Source organism: Melospiza melodia, chromosome 6 (genome assembly GCF_035770615.1).
Source record: "Melospiza melodia melodia isolate bMelMel2 chromosome 6, bMelMel2.pri, whole genome shotgun sequence".
NCBI classification, from domain to species: domain Eukaryota; kingdom Metazoa; phylum Chordata; class Aves; order Passeriformes; family Passerellidae; genus Melospiza; species Melospiza melodia.
This window is the reverse complement of record NC_086199.1, coordinates 50,640,488-50,666,106: the sequence shown is the minus strand read 5'-3', so window position 1 is coordinate 50,666,106 and position 25,619 is coordinate 50,640,488. Positions and strand designations below refer to the sequence as shown.

The 25,619-nt window shown below is 40.0% G+C and overlaps 1 protein-coding gene across 3 annotated transcripts in view; it reads left to right on the top strand.

The window, feature by feature from the left end:
• GALNT18 (polypeptide N-acetylgalactosaminyltransferase 18) overlaps positions 1-17,344 on the top strand; it is a 215,458-nt gene extending 198,114 nt beyond the window's left edge. For all 3 annotated transcript variants that reach the window (XM_063160599.1, XM_063160600.1, XM_063160598.1), the window contains one exon: positions 16,867-17,344. In XM_063160599.1, coding sequence (XP_063016669.1) covers positions 16,867-17,013 — 147 coding nt within the window. In that variant the 3' untranslated portion in view covers positions 17,014-17,344. The remainder of the gene's footprint in view (positions 1-16,866) is intronic.
• Positions 17,345-25,619: the final 8,275 nt, after the last annotated feature.

Here is a 25,619-nt window from a genome sequence, read left to right as displayed (position 1 = left end):
TTATTTTTTAAAAAGGCTCAGGCTTTTACACATGAGTGTGAGAGAGGCAGAAAAAGGCTCAAGGAAAGGCTGAGAGGTGCTTTCACAGTGATGAGAATGCTGGTAGGACACTAAGGCCAGGCCTGGTGTCTGCACTCCTAACTGATTTAGAAACATAAGGGAGAGTAAAGAAGCCACAAAAGTTCTGGGGCTAGAAAAGGTGCTCTAAGACTGAGGGAGATCACTCTGGTTTAGCTCAGAGGAAATAGCAGGGTGACTCAAGGCATCTCAGTGCTTCCACAGTGGAACACTTCCAACCATTTGAAGGTGGTTTGTCCTCAGGGTAACCCATGTCCTGAAGACAAAACAGGTTCCAATGGTTGGAAGCCAAAGACAGTCAAATTCTGTTTTTCAAAAAAAATTAATTTTTCCTAAGGTAAGTTTAACACGGTGGAACTCTGCCATGTCAGCTGCTGGCACGCTGGTGAATCAATGAAATTACATGTCCAGTGTGAGTTTGGTGGTATCATAGTTGCTCCTCTGCAGTTTTGAGTCAACAAATCTAGTTGGGTACTCCAGCCCACAGGCTGAGGCTCACCATTAAAAGCAATTTTTTTTTCCTACATTTAATTTTTCTGTAACATCCATGTGGATTTGCAAATATCTTTTCTGCCAACTCAATAATTTCTTTAATAGCCATTATCCATATACTTTAGGACATTTGTAATACAGTTAGTATCAATCTTGGTGCAGAAAGCATCTGGACATTATTCATTAAAGCATAGTATTAGCTTATTTTGTATTTATACTTGAAAGTTGTCTAGGTCTTTAGGAGGTAACTCTCAAGCAACAGATCTTAAATCCCTAAGTTGGCCACTCAAGGGCAAAGTTTCAATTATATTTTCTCACAAATTTTAACACTAGTCTTTTCATGAGGGGAGCCTCAGTGTATCCATCTCTGCACTTGATTTTTTATACCATTACTAAAAAGTATAATTAAAATTGAAGAGTATTTCAGTAATATTTTAGCATGGTTCACCTCTCCAGTGATTGCACTGTATACCCCAAGGTTTTGGTGACAATTAATGGTTTCTACTCCAGGATACTACTGCTGTTTCATAATACTGATTATGTTAGATCTTACTTTGGGGGCAGGGGACAGCAGTAGAAGGCCTTGATAATTTAGCTGTTAAAATCTTTAAAAATGGGATATAGCAGTACAGGATTGTTGCAATTCCCCGTTCCAGCTACAGTCTCTCAAAGAAGGTGCAGCACTGGTAAACTTAACTCTATGGCCTCTCTCCTTCCTTCTGCAAAGGAACATTTCCCTGAGAGAAGCGAAAGCTAGTTAGTTGTTTCTTCATGATAAATTAAGAGACAAATGAAAGAATTAAAAGTTTTCTGTTCAAAAAGGATTTTGCTAAGACCCAATACAATTAAAATGCCATTATTGCTCAATGGGGTACATTCTGTAAGTTAGAAGAAAGTTAATGAATGTAATCAGAGCTTGCCAAGATCAGCTGGTGAACTCCATATGAAGTGCAGCCATTTAGCCTGGTGAAAAGATGTATTTGTGTGGCCATCTTGGAAGTTCTCTGTAAAAAGACTCTTTTCATTACATCTTTAAAGCTCTGGTTTTTCTTTTCCATATGTGCAGTGAGCAGGACTACTGTATCATACTGATGCTTATATTGCCTTGAAATTTTTGAACTACTAATTAAAATGTAGATGCTGGTTGTAGCCTTTTGTAGCACTTTCTTTTAGCTGGAGCTATGCTTTGACTTCTCTGGGCTCTTGAGCCATTCCATGGGAATGTCTGATGGTGTAGGTAAGTAAAAATACAGCAGGGCAAGTGGAGAATTATCTGAGAAGGGGAGCAGGAAAAGACTGGCCACCCAAAGCAGGATAAACCAGCTGTACTAGATTTCCCTGACCAGCACAAAAATCTGTATTTTTCCTGACAGACATTTATGGTAAATTAGTTTGAATGAGGAAGCACTATAATGTGAGAGGCCCCACAATAGTCTGTGATGGGACATGGACAGCAGTCTGGTTCATAGAAAACTGCACAGCTTTTAAAAAAAAATCCTTTGGGTAACACTTTCATCCTCCTTTGTACTGTGTTATGATGAGTGAATTCCACATGGCAAAAGAAGAAGATGGGTTACCCTCAGTTAGGGGACTCCTTGCTTCTGTAGATCTATTAAAGAATTATTTAATTAATTATTAAGCCACATCTTTTAGATCAGAAGTATGTGTATACACATCTATATATATATGTTGTGCATATATATCAAACTTTATTTCTTTTTTTTTATTTTACCTTTACTTTGGTTTTAAAGTTTTAAATTCCCTGGCTATCTTCAGTTGCAGGCAGTTGGAGTCAGGCAGCCAGATGTCCACTGTTACTTTGTGGACAAAACTGTGGTTTGATGGGCAGGCACTTGGAGGGAATCACTACCTCTGGTATCTTTGTCCTGTATAGAAACTTACATTGAGCATTCAAAGCTTGTAGTATGTGTTTGTATAATCAGGATCTATCCGAGCACATTTCCATGCTCCACAGTTTTGTACAGCTGCCAAATGCAATGAGACCCAATAAAATGTAGGCTTTGGTGGCATTCTTGCTTGCAAAGCTTCTTCAAGTGTTTACAACAGTAATTATGTCAAATTATGTAAATTAGCCCAGAAAAGAGTCCCATCAACTGGGTGGTGTTCAAAAATTTTATTGTTCAGGCTGTTTGTCAAGTCTTCTCTTAGAGAAATGTTTGTTTTGGAAATACTTTTATGCTAGAATGTTTTCTAGGTGTTTGACAGCTCACCTAGTTCAGTCTGTCTCATCACTTTTTCATTTAATCAGAACCAAGTTAGAGCTTCCAGCAAAAAGCCCAGTAAGTGATTAGAAATTAGACAAGGCAGAGGAGATAGAGGCAAGAATTATTTGGTGGAAAAAGGTCAGAATTTTAGTAAAATATTATTTGAAACTTGGTCTCAAGGAAGCTGCTTTGGCATCATGAAGCATGAGGAAAGCAAAACCTCAGGCTGTGAGCTGGTTTTGGCCAGGAGCAGGTGCAGACACTGCTGGCAGCAGCAGCAGCTCCCATGGAATCCAGGGCTGGGAAGAAGCACCAGCTCAGCAGCATTTCTCACTGTCCCCAGTGCTCAATGTCACTGTGCCCAGTGCTCAGTGTCACTGTACCCATTGTACAGTGTCACTGTACCCAGAGCTCAGTGTCACTATCCTCAGTGCTCAGTGTCACTGTGCCCAGAGCTCAGTGCTCAGTGTCACTGTACCCATTGTACAGTGTCACTGTACCCAGAGCTCAGTGTCACTGTGCCCAGAGCTCAATGCTCAGTGTCACTGTACCCAGAGCTCAGTGTCACTGTCCCCAGTGCCCAGAGCTCAGTGTCTCTGTACCCATTTTACCGTGTCACTGTGCCCAGAGCTCAGTGCTCAGTGTCACTGTCCCCAGTGCTCAGTGCTCAGTGTCACTGTCCCCAGTGCTCAGTGTCACTGTGCCCAGAGCTCAGTGCTCAGTGTCACTGTCCCCAGAGCTCAGTGTCACTGTCCCCAGTGCTCAGTGTCACTGTGCCCAGAGCTCAGTGTCACTGTCCCCAGTGCTCAGTGTCACTGTGCCCAGAGCTCAGTGCTCAGTGTCACTGTCCCCAGAGCTCAGTGTCACTGTCCCCAGTGCTCAGTGTCACTGTGCCCAGAGCTCAGTGCTCAGTGTCACTGTCCCCAGAGCTCAGTGCTCAGTGTCACTGTCCCCAGTGCTCAGTGTCACTGTGCCCAGAGCTCAGTGCTCAGTGTCACTGTGCCCAGAGCTCAGTGAAGCTGCTGGGACTGCTGCAGTGATGGTGCTACAGGGTCTGGTGGGTGGCAGAGAAGGGGCTGTGGGAAATGAAGGCCAGAGCACCTGGGCAGGTGAGGCCTCAGGATGTCTCTTGGTAGAAACTGCTTGTGGCCATCCTGTCAGTTTTCTGATAGGATTAGGTTTGTTGATGATCTGGAGAAGCAGTACATTCTCAGTGCTGCAACCAGGTTTTTCAGAGAACAAATGCCAAGTTTGCAGGATTTTAAGAAGTCTCTCAGTCTCCAATCTGATTTTCCAGCTTTATTGCTGATGCAGAGTCAGTTGCCTGGCCTACAAGTGAAATTTGTCTCTATGTACTCACCTGGGTGGCAGTAAAGTAGTTGGAAAGTTCACTTACCTCGTTGGGGCTCCTCCAGAGGCATAACAAAGGCAAAAGGGGAAAATTTTTCTGTAATTACTCTTTATCATGAGCTATCCTGATTCTGTTTAGTTGGACAGGGATGTGACCATTCCATTCTAACCAGACAAGCCACGCTCTCACTTTTTGCTGTTGTGAGAAATGCAACAGGGGAGAGCTCCGTGTAAAAAGAGGCAAAAGAAAGGACACCAGGCTGAGCTACAAACTTGGGATTAATCATTTACAGCTGTTTCATACTTAGCTAATTTCAGTAATTCAGCTTCCAGTGTGGTTGCCATAGAAAGGTAGGAAGAATCTGCATCTCTAGGGATGGGCACTCACCACTTCCTTCCTGGGAGGGAGATGATGTGCAGGGCCTGCTCTCAGCACCCTCCTGTTCCCATATCTTGTGCATGGTGTGGAGAATTGTGATTCTAGTCACTGCTGAAGGTTTCCACAGGATGTCTTCCCATTCATAAATGCTTGGAGGGAGTAGTTTATGCTATGGCCAGAAATTGTAAATAAAATTTGTTGCTGATGGCTGTAGTTACAATATGTGTTTCCTAAATATCATAGTAGGAATTGCTTGGGAAAGAAGAGGGAAGACAGACAATCATATTAATTACTGAGTTGTTACAGGTAGTCCTCAGATAAATATGATGATTTAGATCTTATTTAAATAGGTATTAGATAAGGAGATCTGTTTAGCTATATAAAGAAACAATAGACCTTAAAATTACTGAATTTACATCTCGTTCCTCCTAAAGGCTTTTGCCTTTAAGTTTCTCTTACCCACCTTTATCTAATGAAAATAAAGGTAGTGCAGTGCTAGGTTACCCAGTGCCACAGCCCAGAGAAGCAAAGGAGTGCAGCTGCATAGCAAGATTAAACTGATGGGCTAGGAAGCAAGCAGAGAATCTCTCTGTAACAATTTCAGATGCCCCCTTGCTGAGCACACAGCATGCAGAAGCAGAGCCCAACACCATTTTACAGCAGCCAAATTCTGATGTCCACTCCTGTTTGCATCCCATCCATTAGCCAAGGACACCAGCATACAAGAGAGGGCTCTCAGCAGGGCTCTGTGTGTCTGAGGGAACAGTGGCCCCCATCCCCTTCATCAGATTCTTCCATGGTGAGAGCCACAGGCTGGCAAAGCAGCATCATTGATTTGCAAAGGATTTGGATTTATGTGGTATTTCTAACCACAAGGGATGCAAATACTCTCAGTGTGTCTCTGTAGTTTAAGCCACGCTGTACTGCTACAGAGCTGTGTAATTAGGCAGTGCTGTTTGCCTGGCAGCTCAGAACAGGAAGGGATGGTGATCCTGTTCAAAGAAATTCAGACTTGCATCCTGCAGGAGAAATATAAAGAAAAACAGAACCTAATTATTCCATTAAATGAGCCAATAGACTCGGTTAAGCCCTGTATTTTAGTGAGGCAATCTGATTTTTAAGTAACCAGTGTTGCCAAGTGTGGAGTTTTGAACCTCAGACATAAAAGAGCACTTCCACAAACCCCATGGCTCAGTGTTGGTGTAGAGGTCCAGTGTATCAGCAGCATTTCTATATTTAGGTCTTCTTTGCTGATTTTTTTCTCAAATATTACCCCAGCTTGCCTGTACTTCATATTTGAACTAACTGGGTAACAGCAGAAGGTGTGATAGCTGGAGGATGAGGAAGCTGAACTATTGTTCTGCTTAGACATGAGAAAACTGTAGTTAATATTTCAATTTGCATTTTTCTCTCATAAATTGGTCCCTAAATGTGTAACTTAATATTCTTGTCATATTTCAATATGACAATATGAATTTTAAAAGAGGTGCATTAAAATATTTCTTTTTTATTCATCGTGGACTATGTCTTACTAAAAGCCTATAAACATCTTTAGTATCATTTATGCAGAATGGAATGGAGAAGTACAAAAATTTAAATGCATACACGTTTTCTCCATTTTGAATACTTGACTGCAACTTAAATATGAAAATGTCAATGCTAAAAACATTAGCATTTACAAAAAAATATGGAAAAGAAATATTACTATACAATATTGTGTTTTAACAACTAATGTTAGATTTACTTGGCAGTTATTGCCAACTGATGCTAAATTTACTTGTTAATTATTGCCATAGCTAGTCGTAACCAAAATTTCATTGTATCAGTTCAGTTTTCTATTTGGAGTAATTTTCTAGCAGAAAGTTTGAATTTTTGCAAATCGGCGTAGAACTTGCCAGCTAGAAAGTTGGTGTGGAATACAGCAGTAAAACGAGCTTTTAGTGGGTGCATTTCAGATCTTTTCTAGCATATCACATTATGCAGTATTTACTCTCCTGAGAACCACATTTAAGCTCCAAAGACACTTGTGCTGAATTAATTTAGAAGAAAGTTAGCACATACCCGTGTTTTTCGTTCAAAACAGATACCCTATTTGCATATTTTAGCATCTAATTTTAAATACCACATCTATTTACAAAGAAATTATTTGTTCGAGTTGCACATGATTCTTGCTCATTTCAGCTGTCCAGACTGCATCCAGCAATTGCAGATGACAGGTGCTGCCAGGCTCTGCATGGCATTGTCATGTCAGGCATGCCAAACCATGGCCAAATCCAGAATGTCTCCTGCAACCAGAGTGATAACCAGCAAGGGAAGGGCCTGAGGTTCAGGAGATCTGAACTCTGCTTTTGCTTCCTCCTTTGCATCACCAGTGTCTGCTTGGCTTCTGCATTCCCCAGCTGTGGGAGGGATGGAAAGAGTTTTGCTGTTATTATTTCTAAATTCCCAGCTGAAAACAAAAGTCTGATGTTGGAACCCAGGAAATTCCTCTGGCTGCCCTGGATGGCCCCAGCCCCTGCCAAGGGAGCTCAGAGACCTTGGCACAGAGCCCAAGACCCCGATGTGCCTTTGATCTTGACCCATAGAAAAACAATTACCAACCTTTATATGAAGAATTGCAAGTCAAAAAAGTTTAAGTAGAATGATAGTGAGTTTATCAGGGTGAAAAATAGATTTTTGTGGTTTTTAGAATGGGGGCTCAGAGTCCCAAGATGGAGGAATTTGGGCATTCCTTGTCCTTTTTCCTTCTTCTTCCTAGCCTCCATCTTCTGCTGTGATGGTGGCACTTTTGGATTGGTTTAGAGTAGAAGCTCACTGTCTAACATCGGTGATAGGTGTTGGGAAGTTATTGTAAATAATATACACGTAGTTTTTAGTATACAAATATAACACCACCCCAGGGACAGGCAGAGTGCCTCTGACTGTCCCGCTGAACAGACCTCAGCAGGCCAGAATTTTATAGATAAGAAACAATAAACAACCTTGAGAACGAGAACTGAAGAGCTCTGACTATTTCTTCGACCGCTGCCCTGGGAAAAGAGACTTTCTAACCCATCTTAGGGTCACTGTGAGCAGCTAAAGCTCCAAGACTCTCTCCCTATCAAGTCAGTAAAAGTTGCATCTTTACTCCCAATGGAGACAAAAGCAGGATGTGTGTAAGCGAGATCTGGCTACCAAGTAATCGTCTTTTGTTATTCAGTGAAATGATCAGGCCATCAAGTCTGGTGTCCTGAAACCAAGAGTGGTGGCACTCAGTATATCAGACCAAAAAAAATAGGTTATTTTCATTGCTGTTTGAGTAAACTGCACAAGGTTTGTGCTGCAGCAGCAAGGACATTACTTTCCCAATATCAGTTATAATCAGATTTGTGTGGTTAGTGGTGAAAAAGCCATTTGCAATAAGTAGACACTATGATCAGAGTCCCAAGGAGCTCAGCCTAAATTCCATGTTAGAATATGCAGATCAATTGAAATACTGGTGCAAATTCATTTCCTAATTTTCTTCACTTTGCACTCAATTTATTTCTTAGGCCCTAGAGACTGGTTTAACCATAAGCATATAATGATAGTGCAAGTAGTTCAGTTTCTGGGTTAAAATGCATTAAGCCTCCTTCTTATGAAGCATTCAGATTAGAAAACTTAGATTAATTAAATACAACACACACACAAAAGAAATAAAATCATCATTCAGTATTTTTGTTTTCCAAGGGAGTTATTTCTCACAAATAATCTCATCTAAACCCCATAAACCTTTGGAATTCTGTTAACATGTCTGGGAAAAATATAAAAATCTTGGGTTTCCTAGTTATGCTGAAAGGAGATTCTCATTTATCTGGCTGAAGAAGAGTAACTAGGTATAACCTATGCTAAGGCTGGTAAATAGCAATGTGAAGTTGTGTTCTTCACAGATTTGTGATATATTAGAACAGTATTTTCATCCATGGAGAGAAAAAGAAAAAGAATAAGGCAGTGAGGTTCTCCTAGGCATGAGCTACAGCTGCAAGATGCGAATGTGCATAGGTTTGGATCCCTCACTATTGGGGGTTTGTGATGATGTTTGTGAGGTCCCCAGGACGAGGTGAGAGATGAAAATCTGACTCCATGTTCTCAGAAGGCTGATATATTATATTATATTATATTATATTATATTATATTATATTATATTATATTATATTATATTATATTATATTATATTATATTATATTATATTATATTATATTATATTATATTATATTATATTATATTACATTACATTACATTACATTACGCTATACTAAAACTATACTAAAGAGAAAGGATACATCAGAAGGCTTAACAACAATGAATAATAAAAACTTGTGACTCCTCAGAGCCTCAACACAGCTGGACCATGATTGGTCATTAAATTAAAACTATTCACATGGAACCAATCAAACATTCACCCGTTGGCAAACAATGCCCAAGCCACATTCCAAAGCAGCAAACACAGGAGCAGCAATCAGATAATTATTGTTTTCATTCCTCTCTGAGGCTTCTCAGCTTCCCAGGAGAAAATCCTGGGCAAAGAAGATTTTTCAGAAAATATCACAGTGACATGGGGGTGTATAGTCAGAAGAAAAGGAGGCTCCTGGGGCCCTCATTGCTCTGTGTGAGGGGAGGTTTAGCCAGGTGGGTGTTGGTGTCTTTTCTCAGTGCTAGGACGAGAGGAAATGGCCTCGAGTTGTGCCAGAGGAGGTTTAGATTGGATATCAGGAAAGGGTTGTCAGGCAGGGGAATAGGTGCCTGCCCAGGGAAGTGGTGCAGTCCCAATTCCTGGAGATATTTAAAAGACACCCTGAAGTGGCACTTAGGGACATGGTTTGGTTGGGTTATGAAATTGATAGTGTTGAATTAATGGTTGAACTCAATGATCTAAAAGGACACTTCTGTAATTCTGTGTACCACAGTGATATTACTTTTATTAAAACCAAATAGGAAGGGAAAACCTAGGAGTGTACAATTTGCTGCATCACAGATCACAAAATTAATTAAGTGGATTATTTACCTTATCCAGAAGACTGCCCCAGGCGATGGTCAGTGCTTGCTGTTTCACAGAAATGAGCTGTTGTGAGCCAGCAATTCATTGTAAGTCCATGAGGAGGATTTCCTTCTTGACCCCTGACTTGCTCTCTTCGAGAAGATTGAGGCTTGGTTTATCTGAATGATCATCTCAGCATGCCTAAAATGAGTTATCAGCACTCTTAAAATTAACTCAGCCCATCAAAAACATCTAGTCAGTCACTGAGCACTGATGTCTGAGACAATGAATTCAGCAGTTTTCCTATACTCTGATAAATCACCAATAGTTGTAGTAAATTTTTAACCTAACACTTATTTTTTCCTTAGAAGCTTTGTTTACCAGTTCCTCAGTGCTATTCACAGCTATGCACACTTTTGAACGCTAATTTTCATTTCCCTACTAAGCAAAGTCCTGTTTTTATTTCATGTTACTGTATTTTGTAATTCCCCACCCTCTGAATAGTCCATCACACTTCAAAACATCTTTGTTGCCTTCCTCTGTCTTACACTTTAAACATCTTGAAGCAAGCCTAGATCACAGAAGATGAATCAAGCGTGAGTTGTTTTTGCAGAAATAATTTATGTTAGAATGAAAAAGGTAACTTCTCTGAGAGTTTCACAAAATGCAGTATTAAAACAAATGAAGCAAATGTCTCCAGCACTCCTGTTTTTTTTTTTTCTTGGTTGTACCAAGGTATTGTTTCACTACACAAGCAGCTGTTGCATGGTACAATAAATGAAAAGAAACTAAAGAATTCTGGATTTAGTTGGAGAAGAATTACCCTGCAGAAAACATTGGGCAAAGCATTAACTTTGGGTATTTTCCATAGGTTAAGTCTCACATATAACTCCAGAGGTGTTTAAAATGCAGGATTTGCCTATATCCAACTCTTCTACTAGAGAGAGTATAAAATGTAGCAGTTGTAGTTGTTGCTGTGAGCTGACATAGTTTAGAAACACATCCTAAGTTCTAATTTAGTACTTGAGTATCAGAGTTGGAGCACTGAGTAGCCAGTGAGCACTGAATGTGGTGGGTTCTGCACATGGAGTTTTCTGAGTGCTGCCCAGTAGGATAAGCAGGCAGATTAGGGCAAAGGAAGGCACAAAAGACAAGTGTGACCATCATCCCATTTAGTGATAAGGAAAATAAAATCAGAAATATCAATCTGTGAATCATCCCTCATCAACATGCATCTCTGCAGCTTACTCCTTTAAGTTCCCAAAAAGGCAGTGATTTCTGAGTCCTGTTAGTGGTTACTCAGGACAGCTGTGGTCAGGAAAACCCAGCACATCACCCTCAACTGCAGAGCATCAAGCCAGTCCTTCCTTTTCCACAAATGACTTGCTAGGTAATCCTGGCTCTCAGAAGATCAACATAACCTGGATTTGCTGCCAAATAAAAACCAAACAATGCATGCAGCTGTAAGTTCTGCATTTACCATAATTATTAATCAGGGCTATGTATGGATAAAGGATTCCCTTTTTAATCTGCTTTCCACTCTGCCACAGCCACCCCCCAGCCCTGTGACTGTTCAATAATTAATTACAAAAATCACATCATACACCTAGAATAGTTGTTTCTGTGTGTTTTTCTAGCATGTCAGGAAGATTTCCTGGCCATTGCTGATAGAGTAATAATTCATGTTTACTTTCTGTAAAATATCTTAGTCTGGCTAATGTATTTTTCTCCAAAACTTCTGGTTTTGTAGTCTAATCCAAATTTTCTCTAGTGAAACACATTTCCAGCTGTGATATCCTGAATAGCTTCTTGGTATTTCAGTAAAGGCTTGAATTTAATTATTTTCAAGTTATTATTTTCTTAATTTTGCTATTTCCAGGACTGCAACCTTTTATTTACATTCTCTGAATGAAGCTGCATTTTCTTGTAGCAGGTTTATTTGCTTTTATTTTAATACCTTAATTAACAATATTGTGTATTTCTACATTCTGGAGAGAGTAAGCAAATCAGACCATCCAATTTAGAGTAAGCAAATCAGAAAATGATTGCACAGACGCCTAGTTACTAAATCCTGCTCTGGACATACAGATGAGGCTGCTTCATTTGATTTGTCACAGCTGCAGTATTAAAAATGTAGTGCAGCATTAGAGAATTTAGCACTTATGATCATGTAAAACCTGAACACTCAGATGTCTTGGGAAAGGAATGAGACAAAATTGTGATGTAGACATTGAAGTTGTGTAACTGTTGAATGGTGTGTCTAATCCCACTGTCAGAGGATGTTTCACAATATTTACACACTGAGTACCAGCAAGTGGATGTAAGTGCTTGGGTGGCTACCTGACAACAGAACTTGAGTGCAGGAGGAGGGAAAAAATCACATTTTCCTTAAGAAATGGTTTGGCTGATGCCTACTATAACACTCTTTAAGTTTACATTGTTCATAATAATTTGTTTTGCTTAGTATTGGAAAAATAAATTCTCATTTTAAGTGAGTCTTGTAAAAATTCTCACGTGCCTAGCTACCCTTTAAATAAAGATGCAAATAGCTGAACAGATAACAATGTATTTTTAATATATAAACCTGCTTTCATATATATAAAAGCAGTTAAATGCACCTCATTTTCACAGTAGTCATATAAAATATATTAGGAAACATGTCTTTGAGTAAGGGCAGCTATCAATATACTTCAGGGAGAAATATGTGAATTAAAATAGTTCAAGTTAATTGATGAAAGATTTGAACAGGAAAAGATAGTTTAAAGTGCCTGCTTTACTTAGAGCACACCTGTTAGACAAAAGAGTTGGAAAATTTTTCATACTTCTTCGGATTCAAGAAGAGGTTAATAAATTTCCTCTATATTATATATATATCTATATCCTTTATACAGCTAAAAAGCAGAAAATTTAAACTGAATAACATCATCCAATATTTCTAAGAAATGGGCAATACTGAAAATGCATGGGATAAATTATTCCCTTCTTCCTGTGAATATTTTCTTATTGCTTCCACATCCATTCAGAGGTGAATCACATGGAGGAAAAAAATGCCTTGTATAATTTGAGTAATTTTCTTTAGGTTTAAATTTGGTGTACTAACAGTCACTGAAAATGTACCCCAGTATTCCTGGGAAATGCACAAGGAGATCAAGTGTTCTGTTTGAAGTGGAGATTGTCTCATACTCCTCACCATAATTCTTTGATTCAAATGTATCAAAGCAACAGCAAAGATTAGAGTTTCTGCCTCAAAGGCAGAGTGAACATGTAAATATTTGATGTCACTGATTGAGGTCTACATAGAAAGTTAATAGACTAGAGAATGCAGTGATCTATACAGTGTCTGTGATAGGAGGCTGGATATACTTATTAACCTTCTAAGACCTTTTTCTGAAAAATCCATGTTTAGACAAGCATGTTTTTTCTCTTTCAGGTAGAATAAAATGAGCTTTAATATAAAAAGCAGGTTGAAACTCTGAAAGGAAAAGTGTTCACTGTAGAGTAACTCCTTAAAAACAGCCATCAGTCTGATTTTCAGTAATGCTGACCACCTCCAGCCCTCATTTAACATCCCTCTTCTCTACAAATGACCAGGTCTTACAAAGCGATAAGGTTTGGTAACTGTGCATCCACCACCCCCAGTAAACCAAAAAAGATCCCATAGAACAGTTCAGCAAAAACTAGCATGTCACAACTTTGTACTGCAAGGGCTTGCAGACACATCAGATGGTGTCCTTAAATGCCATGTTATTGGATAAATTCTGCAGTAGTGAAAGACTGGGAAGGAAACCCCTTACATCCAGTAGAAATGCAGAAAGTGCAATAACTCTAAAGGAAGTCAAAAGCATTGCTTTCCACTCTGTGTACCAGGATGTTGACTCGAGACAGTGCTAGCATTAAAAGTACACTTACGAATCACCCAACCAGTCTTGTGTCTGAGTACCAGCAGGAGCTGAGAACATTTGTGTTTCTCACAAGAATTGCTTCAATTTGCTTTGCAAAAACCAAGCAGTTTTCAGTCAAACCTGTTAGTGCTGACACATTCAGCCCATTTTTTTACAGAAGAGTTGACCTGGATGCTTATTTATCCTCTTGAGACTCCATTGTGCTGTCTCTCATCATCAGTGATCTTAATCCTAATTCTGTTCAATTGCCCACAATGCCTCTTGGAACTTGTTTCAGCCTACAGAATTATGTCTAATGTTTCATGATTAAAGACATTACTCTGGGCTATCAATTTTTGCCTTTAAATTGGAAAGTTCAGAGATCTTGCCTAGAATGGGGGAAGGAACCCAGATGGGCAACTCTCCTTTCACTGAGCATGAAGTGTAGCAACACAGTAAACCCTTTTGCCAAGCAGGCAGTAAATCCAGCTATGAGAGTTTTATACAAGTTTGGATAACTGCTTACTATAAAAAAAAGGGCAAAATAATAATTAATTTAAAGGGCACCTTTGCCTGCATTTGGTTTTAGGGTTCCAAATGCTAGTGATGACAACAGACTGCAGAAACCATTCAGGAATGCTGGAATTTGGAGGCCAAGCCAGGTAGAGGAGCAAAAGACAGTGTTAGCTTTTGATGCCTCAGCCCTGCCTGCTCATTTTTTTTCCTGGAGTTACTCAGTTTGTGAGCTTTAATCCTTACACAGCTCACTAGTTCAGGCCTTGCAACCTGTATTAGGTGCACTGTCAGCAATCCAGAGCTGACAGGACAATACCACTGTCCCAGGCTTGGATTGGGCATATGAAGGGGTGAAAACAAACACAGTTAAGTAGAAAAGTAACAGGAAATTTTAAGTAACTACCATAGAAACCTTCCTCCCTGTACTTCAGAGCAGTTCTAAAGCCGAAGCAGAGCCAGAGCTGAAGCAGGCACTGCTCTTGTACCTCCCTGTCCATGTGGATCTGAGAGCCAGCAGTGTTCATGCTGCCTTTCCTCCTTGCTGCATCCCAGGCCATTGCTGTAAGGCACATGCAAGGCTCTGTGCAGAGGAGAACAAGGGTTCTGTGAGGATTTCAGTGATCTGCCCAGTTCCCTGCAGAGCTGCTGTCGAGGGGAGCTGTGAGTGCTCATCCAGCTGTGCTCCAGCCCCGTCCTCACACCTTCACCACAGCTGGATTTCACAAGAGCCCCCGGGGCAGAGTGCAGCCACTGGGTTTCAAAACACTTGCAGGATGTTTGGGCCTAATTCTTTGGGGAGGATTTAATTTTCTTAACGAGTCTGAGTAAAGTGTACACTGCACCCACTCTGAATGCTGAAGCAGTGGCTCTGCACAGGCCTTTCATCTCAGAAACAGGACAGCTTAGCTCCTCACAGGGCTTGAGCCTTCACATTTCCCTTTTGTGGTTAAAAAAACCCACATCTTGCTAGAAGCATCTGTGCTCTCTGCAATACTCAATTCACACACATTAACCACTGCTTAATTTTGATGTCTCTTTATATTCCATACAGCAGCTCCAGTGTGCTCAGCAGGCTGGTTTTCAGTAGCCAATGCAGAGCACTTTCCCCACATCAAAAAGAGCTTCCTTGGCTTTTTATCTCCCAGCTCACTTGTTTCTGTTAAATAAAAGCCAGATTTCACATGAGGGCACTTCAGAAAGAGTGAAGGAGTGTGAGGGGGCTTTTTATATGTTTTTTTGGTTGCTTGTTTGTTTTGTTTTTCCTTAGGAATGGTTTACACTTTGTGTAGCTACCTATATTAGTGTTTCTCATGAATACATTTACTATAACACCTAGGTCTGCTCTACAAAATTTAGAAAAAAGGAAAAAATGTTGTCTCCACTGTGAACAGCCTCCTTCCTCTACCCCCAAATCCACATGGCATTTCAGCCCATTCAAGTGAAAAAAACCCTTAACCACTGACACAAATGGGAATTAAGCAGAAAAATTCCAACTCCTCATGGCAGTCTTTAAGTTTTAACATTGTGCTTTCCTCTACCTAAGAGAGGTCCAAGTGCTGTACTTCACAAAAAAATGGAGAGAGGGAATTCTGTTCCTATTCTTATGCCAGTAAATTAGAAATGACAGGAGAAGCCCAAGAGTGCCATGCACAGAGTCATATCCCAAGTCCAGAAATCAGGCAAATAATGGACCCCAACTAAGGCAGTTTTCTAACAAGTCAAAGTGGGACAACTTTCCTCAGCTCCCAGTGCAGGTTCTGAGCTGAGAAAGTTCTTTCTAAGCATTACTGGTGGTGTAGGAGGGGACCCTCAGCCACCTATGTGCATGGAGCAGAACCTGCACTGAGTGGCACAGGCTGCTGCCCTTGGCTGGGGAGCAGCACACAGCCTTTCTGTGGGGTTTATGCCAATGTCCTTCCCAGTTTGTAATGACTTTATAATACTAGGTATAACACAGACTTGAACAAGCTATGAGGTGGTGGGGGTTTGTATGGAATTGGGTGTTTGCTTTGGGTTTTTTACAGAAACTCTTTTTTCCCATCATACATATAAGCAATTTCAATGCTTCTGCTCTTTCCATACTTCAGGTGTACTAATCTGCACCAAATCCCTTCTTTGATTTACAGATTAAGGCAGTAATTCTCTACACAAGTCCAAGGTCCTTTTTAGACAAAGCCACTTTCAAACTTCTGTGCAATTGCTCTACTCTCGCTCCATGTATTTTGGAAGAAACCTCCCAGACATTGATGTGTACGTTATCTGTTGCCTTCCTTAGACGTGAGAGAGGAGGAAAGAACCAACTGAAAATAGATTTAAAGAGGGGGAAATGTAATTTAAGTCACCTGCATGACAATTTAATTGTAATTGAGGTCTATAGGTTTTTGTGTGATAGCAGAGATTTAAAGCTTGATGCAACTCAAAAATGAAGGCAAGGCTTTAATGAGGCAGCATTAAGCTGGGAATTAAACAGAATCAATACTGAGAGTTAGCAAGAAAATATTATAAAAGACATTTCAGTATTCAAGGAAAAAAACAGGTTTTGCATTTTATCATTTATGCAGTGTACCATGGCTGGCTTTTGCCTTATTTGGTGTTCAGAAGTGCAGCAGAACCACAAAATCAGGGAACTCAAGCAAACAGGAAATCTTTGGCTTCTTTGTGGTTAAAATGCATGGGTAGAAACACAGCTCAATTCCAGAAATCCCATTTGCTGAAATGGAAACCAGGCAATTGAGACTATTGCAAACTGCATCAGAGATTAAACCAGCCTGTGACAAAGGAACCTTCATTCCAAATCCAGCACTTACCTTGTCTCTGACTGTAAAGTTCTTCACAGTAGATGGACACTGGAATGTTTTATAACTTGGATTAGCCCACAGCAGCAATGCAACAAGGTCAGTGTTTAACACAAACCCCTTTTTCTTTTTCTTTTTGCCTCAATCTTTACAGGGAGGTCCTATCCAGAACCGAAAATCCAAGCGCTGCCTGGAATTGCAGGAAAACAGTGAAAATGAATTTGGATTTCAAGTGGTCCTTCAGAAGTGCACTGGACAACGCTGGTCCATCACAAATGTCCTGAGAAGCTTGTCATTATAGCAGACTAAATTTTGTACCCATTTCTTTTGCTACTGTGTAGCAAGTACTGCATTGTCGCCTGCTGTACTGTATTCCTCCCGCTCCCTGTCCCCGCAGCTCCTTCTCTCCCCTTTTTTGTCTCTGATTTGATTTTGTGAGTGTGTGGAAATAGGGTTTGTGGGCTGGAAACAAGAAGTTTTTATTTCACAATGATGTTTTCACGACATTTATAGAGATGCTGAATGACAGGTGACGGGTAGGCTATCCTAAAGTATTTTACAACTGTAAATATTAAGCAAATGGAGAATATTTATAGCTCAAACTTTTATTGAATAAAAAAGTCCAAACACTATTACTGTGTAGGTGTCTCCATGGAAATCAATTGGAAGCTAAGTGCTGGTTTCATTGCTTTCATTAACCCAAGCCTGATCTCAGCATGTTACTGCAGAGCATCAGAATTCTGCAGACTTTTGATAGAAAGTTCTACCTGCACACCAATAGCTACAGCAAGGGAGGATTTTTCCATTCTCCCTCCAGAGATCTGTCTAGGCCACTGTAGCTACTGGTGTGCAAATACAGGGCAAAGGTCTGGGGTGTGGAGGTGTTATGTCCCCAAGTGTTTTTCCTCTCCAGTACCACTTAATAAAACCCCTGAGAAAACCCCAGGGCTCAAGTGAGGCAAGGAAGAGAATTTATTAAAAAGAAGGAAAAAAATATCCCAAGAGAAAAGCAGCAGCTACTGGAAGAAAACTAAAATATAAACCCTGACATTTCGCAGTGGGCTGGCCTCCATTTCAGTGGCTGAACTTTCCTTCCAATCCTTCCAAGTCCTTTTTTTAAATGCAGTTGTTCCGTGGGTACTGCAGACTTGGGTAAAAATGGCTCCATCCAAGAGAAAAAGGTATGAATTCACTCTGCTCTTCTCCCTGCCTTGAAGGATGTGTGAATGCAATTCCATATCACTTCATCTCTGCTCAGATTGGTGAGGAGATAAAATTTGATGAGGTAAACCAGAGCACTGGGATTACTAGAGTCCATTTCCAGCAGCTTTTATTTGTATGTAAATTCCTTCTCTTTTATTTCCTTTCTCTTCTCTATTTGTTCTTTTTATTCTGTTTGCTACCTTAAGCAACAGTCCTAACCTGTTTTGGAGCTGGTTAAGTGCCAGACTGTCTTTTACAGACTGGCTTCACATTGAGGATCAGCTCACAGCATTGCTTCCTGGGCTGTTCAACAACCCTTGGGGCACATCAATTTAAGGTATTCTAATTTCTGCTGTATGTATTTATCATATAGATAGATGTACAGTTACCATAAATCTGCTTCTCAAAGAGGAAAACCCCAAGTCCAACAACAGGAAAAAATCACAGAGGTGGAGAATGGCCGAATATCTGACCTTTGACTAACTTTGGAGGCCTCGGCCTTTTTGAGTAAAACACACATTAAAATTACAATTAGAATGCAGAGTCGTTTTGAGCACTTCCATGTTCAGACACAAAAGCATGGAACACATGCAGAGTTAGCAAGAGAAGAACTGAGCTTCCTTCCAGCAAAGATGCTGAGGCTTTGGTGCATGGAGGTGCAAGGAAAACACAAATGCTGTGGATCAAATCAGTCTCCTCTTGATTTCTGCAGGCTTGCTGATGTGGACCTACATTTTTGGTCTGGGGATGTTTTTTTTTTAAGAACACTACAAGGAGATACCTAGCAAAGACTTGAAAGAAAGGTGCTGAGCTCTGAATTGCTATATTTCATACTATAATGAGCATACTATGTCTAGAATCGGCCCAGAGAAGATTGGAGTTACTCCTAATCACATTGCAGCAGTGTGCTGATGCCCATTGGCAAGTGAAAAAACCCAAAAAAAACAACCAAAAAAAAAACCCCAAACCCACACCCTGTTGCTATAGAAGACAAAATAAAAATGACACACATGCTGGAACCTCCAAAGTAAAAAGAAGGGAAGTTTATTTTCAGACTCCAACATTTATAGACTTTCAAGAGTGACAATGGGTTGGAGGATGACAGTGCCACCTCTCCAATGACACTGGACAAGACAACAGTCCATCAAATTTTTCCTCATCCAGAAAAGAATGTAAAACAATAATTATTTACAGAAAAGTGTGTGGGAAAGTTCATTACAAGAATGTAAACATCAGAAGGCTTAGAAGAACAGGGGGACAACACCTCACTTAAGTGAACCACACCATGGTGCCAAACCACAGAGTCATGGGATGGTTTGGTTTGGAAGACGCCTTAAAGATCTCGAGAACCAACCCCCCTGCCATGGGCAGCGACATCTTCCACTCAACCAGGTCACTCAAGCCCCTTCCAACCTGGCCTTGATCCCCTCCAGGGATGGGACATCCACATCTCTGCACAGCCTGTGCCCCACCACCCACACAGCAAGAAAATTCGTCCATATATCCAACCTAAATTTCCCTCTTTCAGTCTGACCCCATTGCTCCTTGCCCTAGTGTTGAGTTTGTGAGGTCCCCAGGACAAGGTGAGAGATGAGAATCTGACTCCACGTTCTCAGAAGGCTGATTCATTATTTATATGTACTTATACTACATTAAGAGAATGCTATACCTAAAACTATACTGAAGAAAGAGAAATGATACAGACAGAAGGCTTAACAAGAATGAATAATAAAAGCTCGTGAGTGACTCCTCAGAGTCTGACACAGCTGATGGTGATTGGTCATTGAGTAGGAACAATTCACATGGAACCAATCAAACATGCATCTGTGGGTAAACAATCTCTGCCACATTCCAAAAGCATGAAAACAGGGAGAAGAAAATGAGATAATACTGTTTTTTCTTCTCAGCTTCCCATGGGGTCTGCACTCAGGAACACTTTTCATCAGCAGCCTTACATGGAATCTCTCACTGGTGACTGTGGATTTCAAATGTGAGCACAACTGCAATTCTGGTAACTACAGCAGAATTACCAGAATAAAAATTCTTGGTGGGAAACCCTATAAATCTGGACTTGAACGGTTACTTTATACTGCAGCAATTTGGCTATAGGTAAAATGCACGATTTAGAATTTACTTTTCCCTTTTTTTTTATCATGGAGCAAACATTTTTATTTGATAACATAATAAAAAGGGAAAGGGGTTTAAATCTGTGGGTAAGCCTACAAGGTACAGTAAAAACTGTGAGTGTAATAAGCATTACCATTATTGTGCTCTGAGACCTCAGGCCTCTGAACAGACTTTCTCTGACTAGCTTCTCAGAAAAACACAACAGCACAAGCAGAACTGAAGGACGTGGCCACATTTCACTGGACACTCTTAGCAATGAGCTGCCTCATCTCTGCTTTTTCAGCTGCACAAAAATTACACAGATAGAGGAGCACTGCCTCACACTGTCAAAGAGTAAAAATAATCAAAAGTACCAAGTGGAAAATAAAACTCATCTTCACTTTCTGGAAAACTATAGAACCTTATTCAACCATCAGTTTCCTCAAAAGGTAAAATATATTCCCTAACAATAGCTGTTTGTGTTTGGGGTTGATTTTTTTTTTTTGTTTTAAAGAGGAAAAGCTAGCAAAGAATACCATTCCAGAAGTCAGAAAACCCGACTGAATCTAGTCGGAGATGAAGATGACCAGAAAGATCCAGTCAGCTCCCTCTTCCTCCTGCTGCTTGACAACTGTTCCCACATATTTGATCAGTTTTTCTTGACAAATAGCAGAACACCTACCACATCTACCAGCTGATAAGGATATACTGACAATTAAAGGAAATATAACATTGCAAGAAACCCTAAGCCTTCTTTCTACAGTACTTGCTTAAATATTATGGACAGCAAATATCTTCTCAGGTATCATCCCTTGTACCAGGATGTCACCTAGAGTCGTTTCCCAAGGTCTCCCACTGTGTGTTCTCTCACCACGTTTGCACTTGGGGCAAGCCACCAGCACCCAGCAGGAAAAGCTGTGCTGGTGATGTGAGCACAGCCTGCAGAGCATCCCCACATCCTTAGGGAAAAGGTGTTAGGGCTTGGTTGCTATCAGAGATCCCTGGGTAATACTTTGGGAGATGGGCTGTACAGTCTTCAGAAGGGATCCAGGTTCCAGGAATTTATTCATTTATATGTTTATATACTTATTTTTACAAAGCTACGGTTTCCAGGAGCACAGATTACTGACACCATACCATTCATTCCCAGCTGGAACTCTGACAGGAGAATTCCTGATTATCCTTGCCTGTCTGATCTTTCCAGCCTGGCCAACATCTGCTGGCAGTGACTGTGCAGAGCATGGATTGGGATTGTCCTCTTTTGCTGTGGGAGGTTCTTTGGTTTCATCTTTCTGAAGGACCAAAATTTCATCCTCCAACACCATGTGTCTTTTTCTGTGTCGTTTATAAACAGGAGTTAATCAGTCAAAACTAATCACTGAGCCTTTTTGTGTATGGTAATCAAGAGGTAGCTGCAAAAATTATAATTAAGCAAGTAGCTGTCACATGTCATTTTATACTGGGTAGCACCGAATACTTACTTGGCTGGAGATATAAAGGGAAACAGATTTGGAAGGTCATACTTACATTTTACAATCAATGTAAAAATGTGTCTGTAAGCATCATTTTGCTTGCGCAATTTTGCTTGCAGACCTAAATGACGTGTATTTGTGTGTGTATATCTCTACATCATCAAATACATGTAAATTTATATCTAAAACATAAGCATGCATGTACACAGACAGCTTACTGGCCAAGCACAACAGAAGGAAAATTACATTAAAGTGCACTTTATCCTACTACAGTCTTTTAAGACATGCAGATAAGACACCAAAATGTCAGGTTTGGTTCACAATTACATCACTGCTGCACAGATCACCTTCAGCACTGCAGCTATTTTTAGTGCTGATAAAAAATGCAGAACACATGATCCTTTTTCAACATTTTTTTCAAGTGAATGTTAGAAGTTTTCCACAATAACTTCTTCAACCAGAGTACAAAATAGCTGTGTTCACACAGAGGCTCTGGAGGCAATTAGCAAGGCTTTTATCTAACAGGGCATTTTCTAGTGATTTTCTAAATTTTCCCCTGCTGCACACCTTGCTTTAAAAATACTTAAAAGTGCAAAAGTAGGTCTCAGGTTGGTCATTCATGGCTATATTCTTAACAGCAAAGCGATGTATTGTTGTTTACTGGCTAACATTAGCATTGCATTGTCACATGAAATGACAATTTTAACTGAATTCAGTCTTGTTCTGAATAGTCTGAGGGGATTTTTGTGATAAACCATCTGAAAACTTTTTAGCACTACAAAAACATACTTTTCATGATAATATATTGTTTCCAGTGAAGTAGTCTCATTTGAGGTGCATATATGATAGGATGGTTTTTCAATTAAAGAATATCATCTTAGGATATGAAAATAACAAATATATATCAGCTCAAAAGGCCAAAGATGCATGAAATTTTAATTCAAATTTCAAAGGAAAGAAACTGAGTAGTCTAAATAAACTAGACCACAGTTTAGAAGGTGGTAGCTGCTCAGACCTAAAAGTATTAAGAGTTCAACCTTTAAACTCTGCTGACATTCTTGATCAGAAGTCTGTGTGGATGGTAGTTTTTTGGGGTTTCTTTAATAAACAATAGCAGGCAAAATTTTTAAAATAGAGACTCTTTCTTACTCCTAGAGAACCAAATCTCCTGTAAGCACACACAAAGAATGTTGTGAGCCTCAGCTTGTCATTTGAACTGATGCTCCCTTACCTTCTCTCATTGCTAAAATCACTTGATTTCAGTGTTTTATTTCCCCATCTGCCCTAGAAGTGGCATACCAAGAGCTAACCTCAGGAAGATCTGCCTTTTTCTGCAAACACAGATAGGAAATAAAATATTTAGGTGCCCATAAATGCCAGTTATTCTCATACCAGTTATGAATATTTTGCTGCAGATGACAAGAGCACTCATTCAAATTCAAAACAAGCCGCCAAAGGTTACATTCTTATTTTCAGCATCTGTCAATAAGGGTTTTCTGTGTATCATATTTTTGTGATTTACCATTACTTTATAGCTTTCTGTATTCTCATAGACATTGTTCAGCTGTTAAAACAAGAAGTATCACTTGAGTTAAATGCCCTGGAAATGCTCACAGTTAAAGAGGATATTCTAAAAATATGTCCCAAACTTGTGGACAGATCACCTTGAATAAGCACTGACAACCACAAAAAGCATCCTGTTGCACAAAAAGGATCTTGCCACCAATATTGGGTGCTGAGACCTTTCTAAACAGTAGAAAAAGTGCAACACAAGCAGTGCAAATACAAGAATTAAAAGTTGGACAGCACTTTCCAAAACATGTCTCGTGCCTTAGGCATTTTTGCTGACCGTATCTCACCAGATCTGGCAGCCATTCAGAGAGAGCTTATTTTATTAAGAGATGAAGAAAGATCATCACACTAAAGAAGGGAATTACCTTGACTTTTAGTGTTCCTCACATGCTTTGCTATTGAACACTTTTTTACCTGGGCATGCATTGCAGGAGGGAAAAAAATACCACAAAACCACCAAACCCATATCAAAGATAGCTTTACATTTCTGGCAGGCATCACTTCCTAATCTGCTTACTTTCCTATTCTTAGAAATCAGAGTCCAAAGATCAACTGAATATCTTGGAAGGCACATTGGGTATGTGTGAGATACCAATCCTTGTGCCTGCAGCTGAATGCAATGTGTACCACCTCCATTTTTCTAACCTGTGTGCACTGTGCCTAGGCACTTAAATGTTAGATTTCTGTGTATTTAGCAATGAACAAAGTTAAAGAAAAACCCCTCTCTTACACCAAATTTTTTTAGCAGAGAGACAGAAGCATTCAAAGTGTCAGTTCAGGCTTGAACCAGTTCATATTTAAATCATTTTTTTTTGTTTTGTAGCATGACTTCCTCTGCTTGGTCTCACAATCATAACTCCTGTCAAGGATGGCAAATTTAAATAATTCTTCTTGAGAGTAAAGCTTTCAGATATTAAATCCTTGACTGAATTTTCCTAGGAGAGATTGAATCACATGGAGATTTCATCATCTGGAAAGATCTGAAAAGAATGCTGTGTATCATATCTAAGCTCCCTCAAGTCATGTTTTATTGGGGTAGTTTCAGAAGCCTGTCTGTTCACTTTGACTTTAGATTGTCTGCAGAAGTGGTCATTTACTTTATGGAAAACATTCATGAAAGATGAATATTACCTGAGTCAAATTAGCAGGAGAGCCATAATTGTCTCTTGTATATCAATTTCTGTGGGGCAGTTTGCAGTGACACATTTTCCAGGAGGAACATGGTTATAAAAACCTGCCTCTTGGAATTCTTGGATGGAATTATTAATTCCATCGTGGCCTATGGATCCATGCTGTGCTCTTACCCCAGCATAATGCCTTGCAGTTTTAAGGGCACAGTGGAATCAACAGATTGTAAAGATTATTACATGAGTCAGAGGTACAGGAAATTGAATTTTCCAGCAGATTTTGCTGTGCCTTGTGTTTTACCCAGAAACAGCACCTGTATTACTCTTGACTGAGCAGAAATTCCTCTGGCATGAATGATACTGCCAACAGTTTCCTGTGAAACAACATGTGGATGTGTTTTAGATCTCCCCTTAACCCCTCAGAATAATAACAATTCCAATTAACACCCTAGGTTCTGGTATTTGCTTCTCCAACTTCTTGCCCATATAAAGCCTGAGATTTTTTTTCTACAAAATTACTGAAACAGAGATAACATCAACTTGTCTGTAGAAAACATCACCTGCACTCCACAGGTAGTTTGAGCCCATGTTTGTCTTAAAGATAAATTGTAGTGATCAATAACAGCACAAGGCAACAGTGACCACAGAGATCAAAATATTTTTATGTATCTCACTATTCAGCAGTCTATAAAAAGGAGACAGGGGCTCACTTTTACATATGTTGTAATTTTTGAATATTGCACTTTTAGAGAGCCACATGTTTCCAATCCACTCTACACAAACAGGGAAAGCAGCTGGTTTGGCCTGAAGCACCTGCTAGAGACCAGGAAGAGAGAACCACATCCAGCTGTGGCTGCAGACACTTGGAAAGGGTGAGAGAGAGAAGAGAGAAGAGAAGAGAAGAGAAAGAGAAGAGAAGAGAAGAGAAGAGAAGAGAAGAGAAGAGAAGAGAAGAGAAGAGAAGAGAAGAGAAGAGAAGAGAAGAGAAGAGAAGAGAAGAGAAGAGAAGAGAAGAGAAGAGAAGAAGAGAAGAGAAGAGAAGAGAAGAGTTGTTGGCAGAGGGTGCAAGACACACAGGGGTGACAAATCTGTGCTTCAACATGCAGCACCTTGCATAAGACATGTGGCATGACAGACTCATAGATCAGAAAATAATTCACAGTTCTTAAGGTAGGAGGATTCTCCAGTTGTTGAGCCTTTCCTCTTGCCTGGCAAGGCAGGGTGCTCAAAGCACAGAGAGCATAAGACAGGAATTCCACTTTAAGGTTTAAAAACTTCCAGCACATGGGAGCGTGTGCTGAAGACAGGAACTGCACACAGATGTTTGCAAGGTCTTGGAAGAACATTAACAAGTTTAATAGCTGGTCACAGAGAGATCAAGTCAGCACAGCATTCTGGTTATTTATAATGTTGCTTAAAGTCCCAAA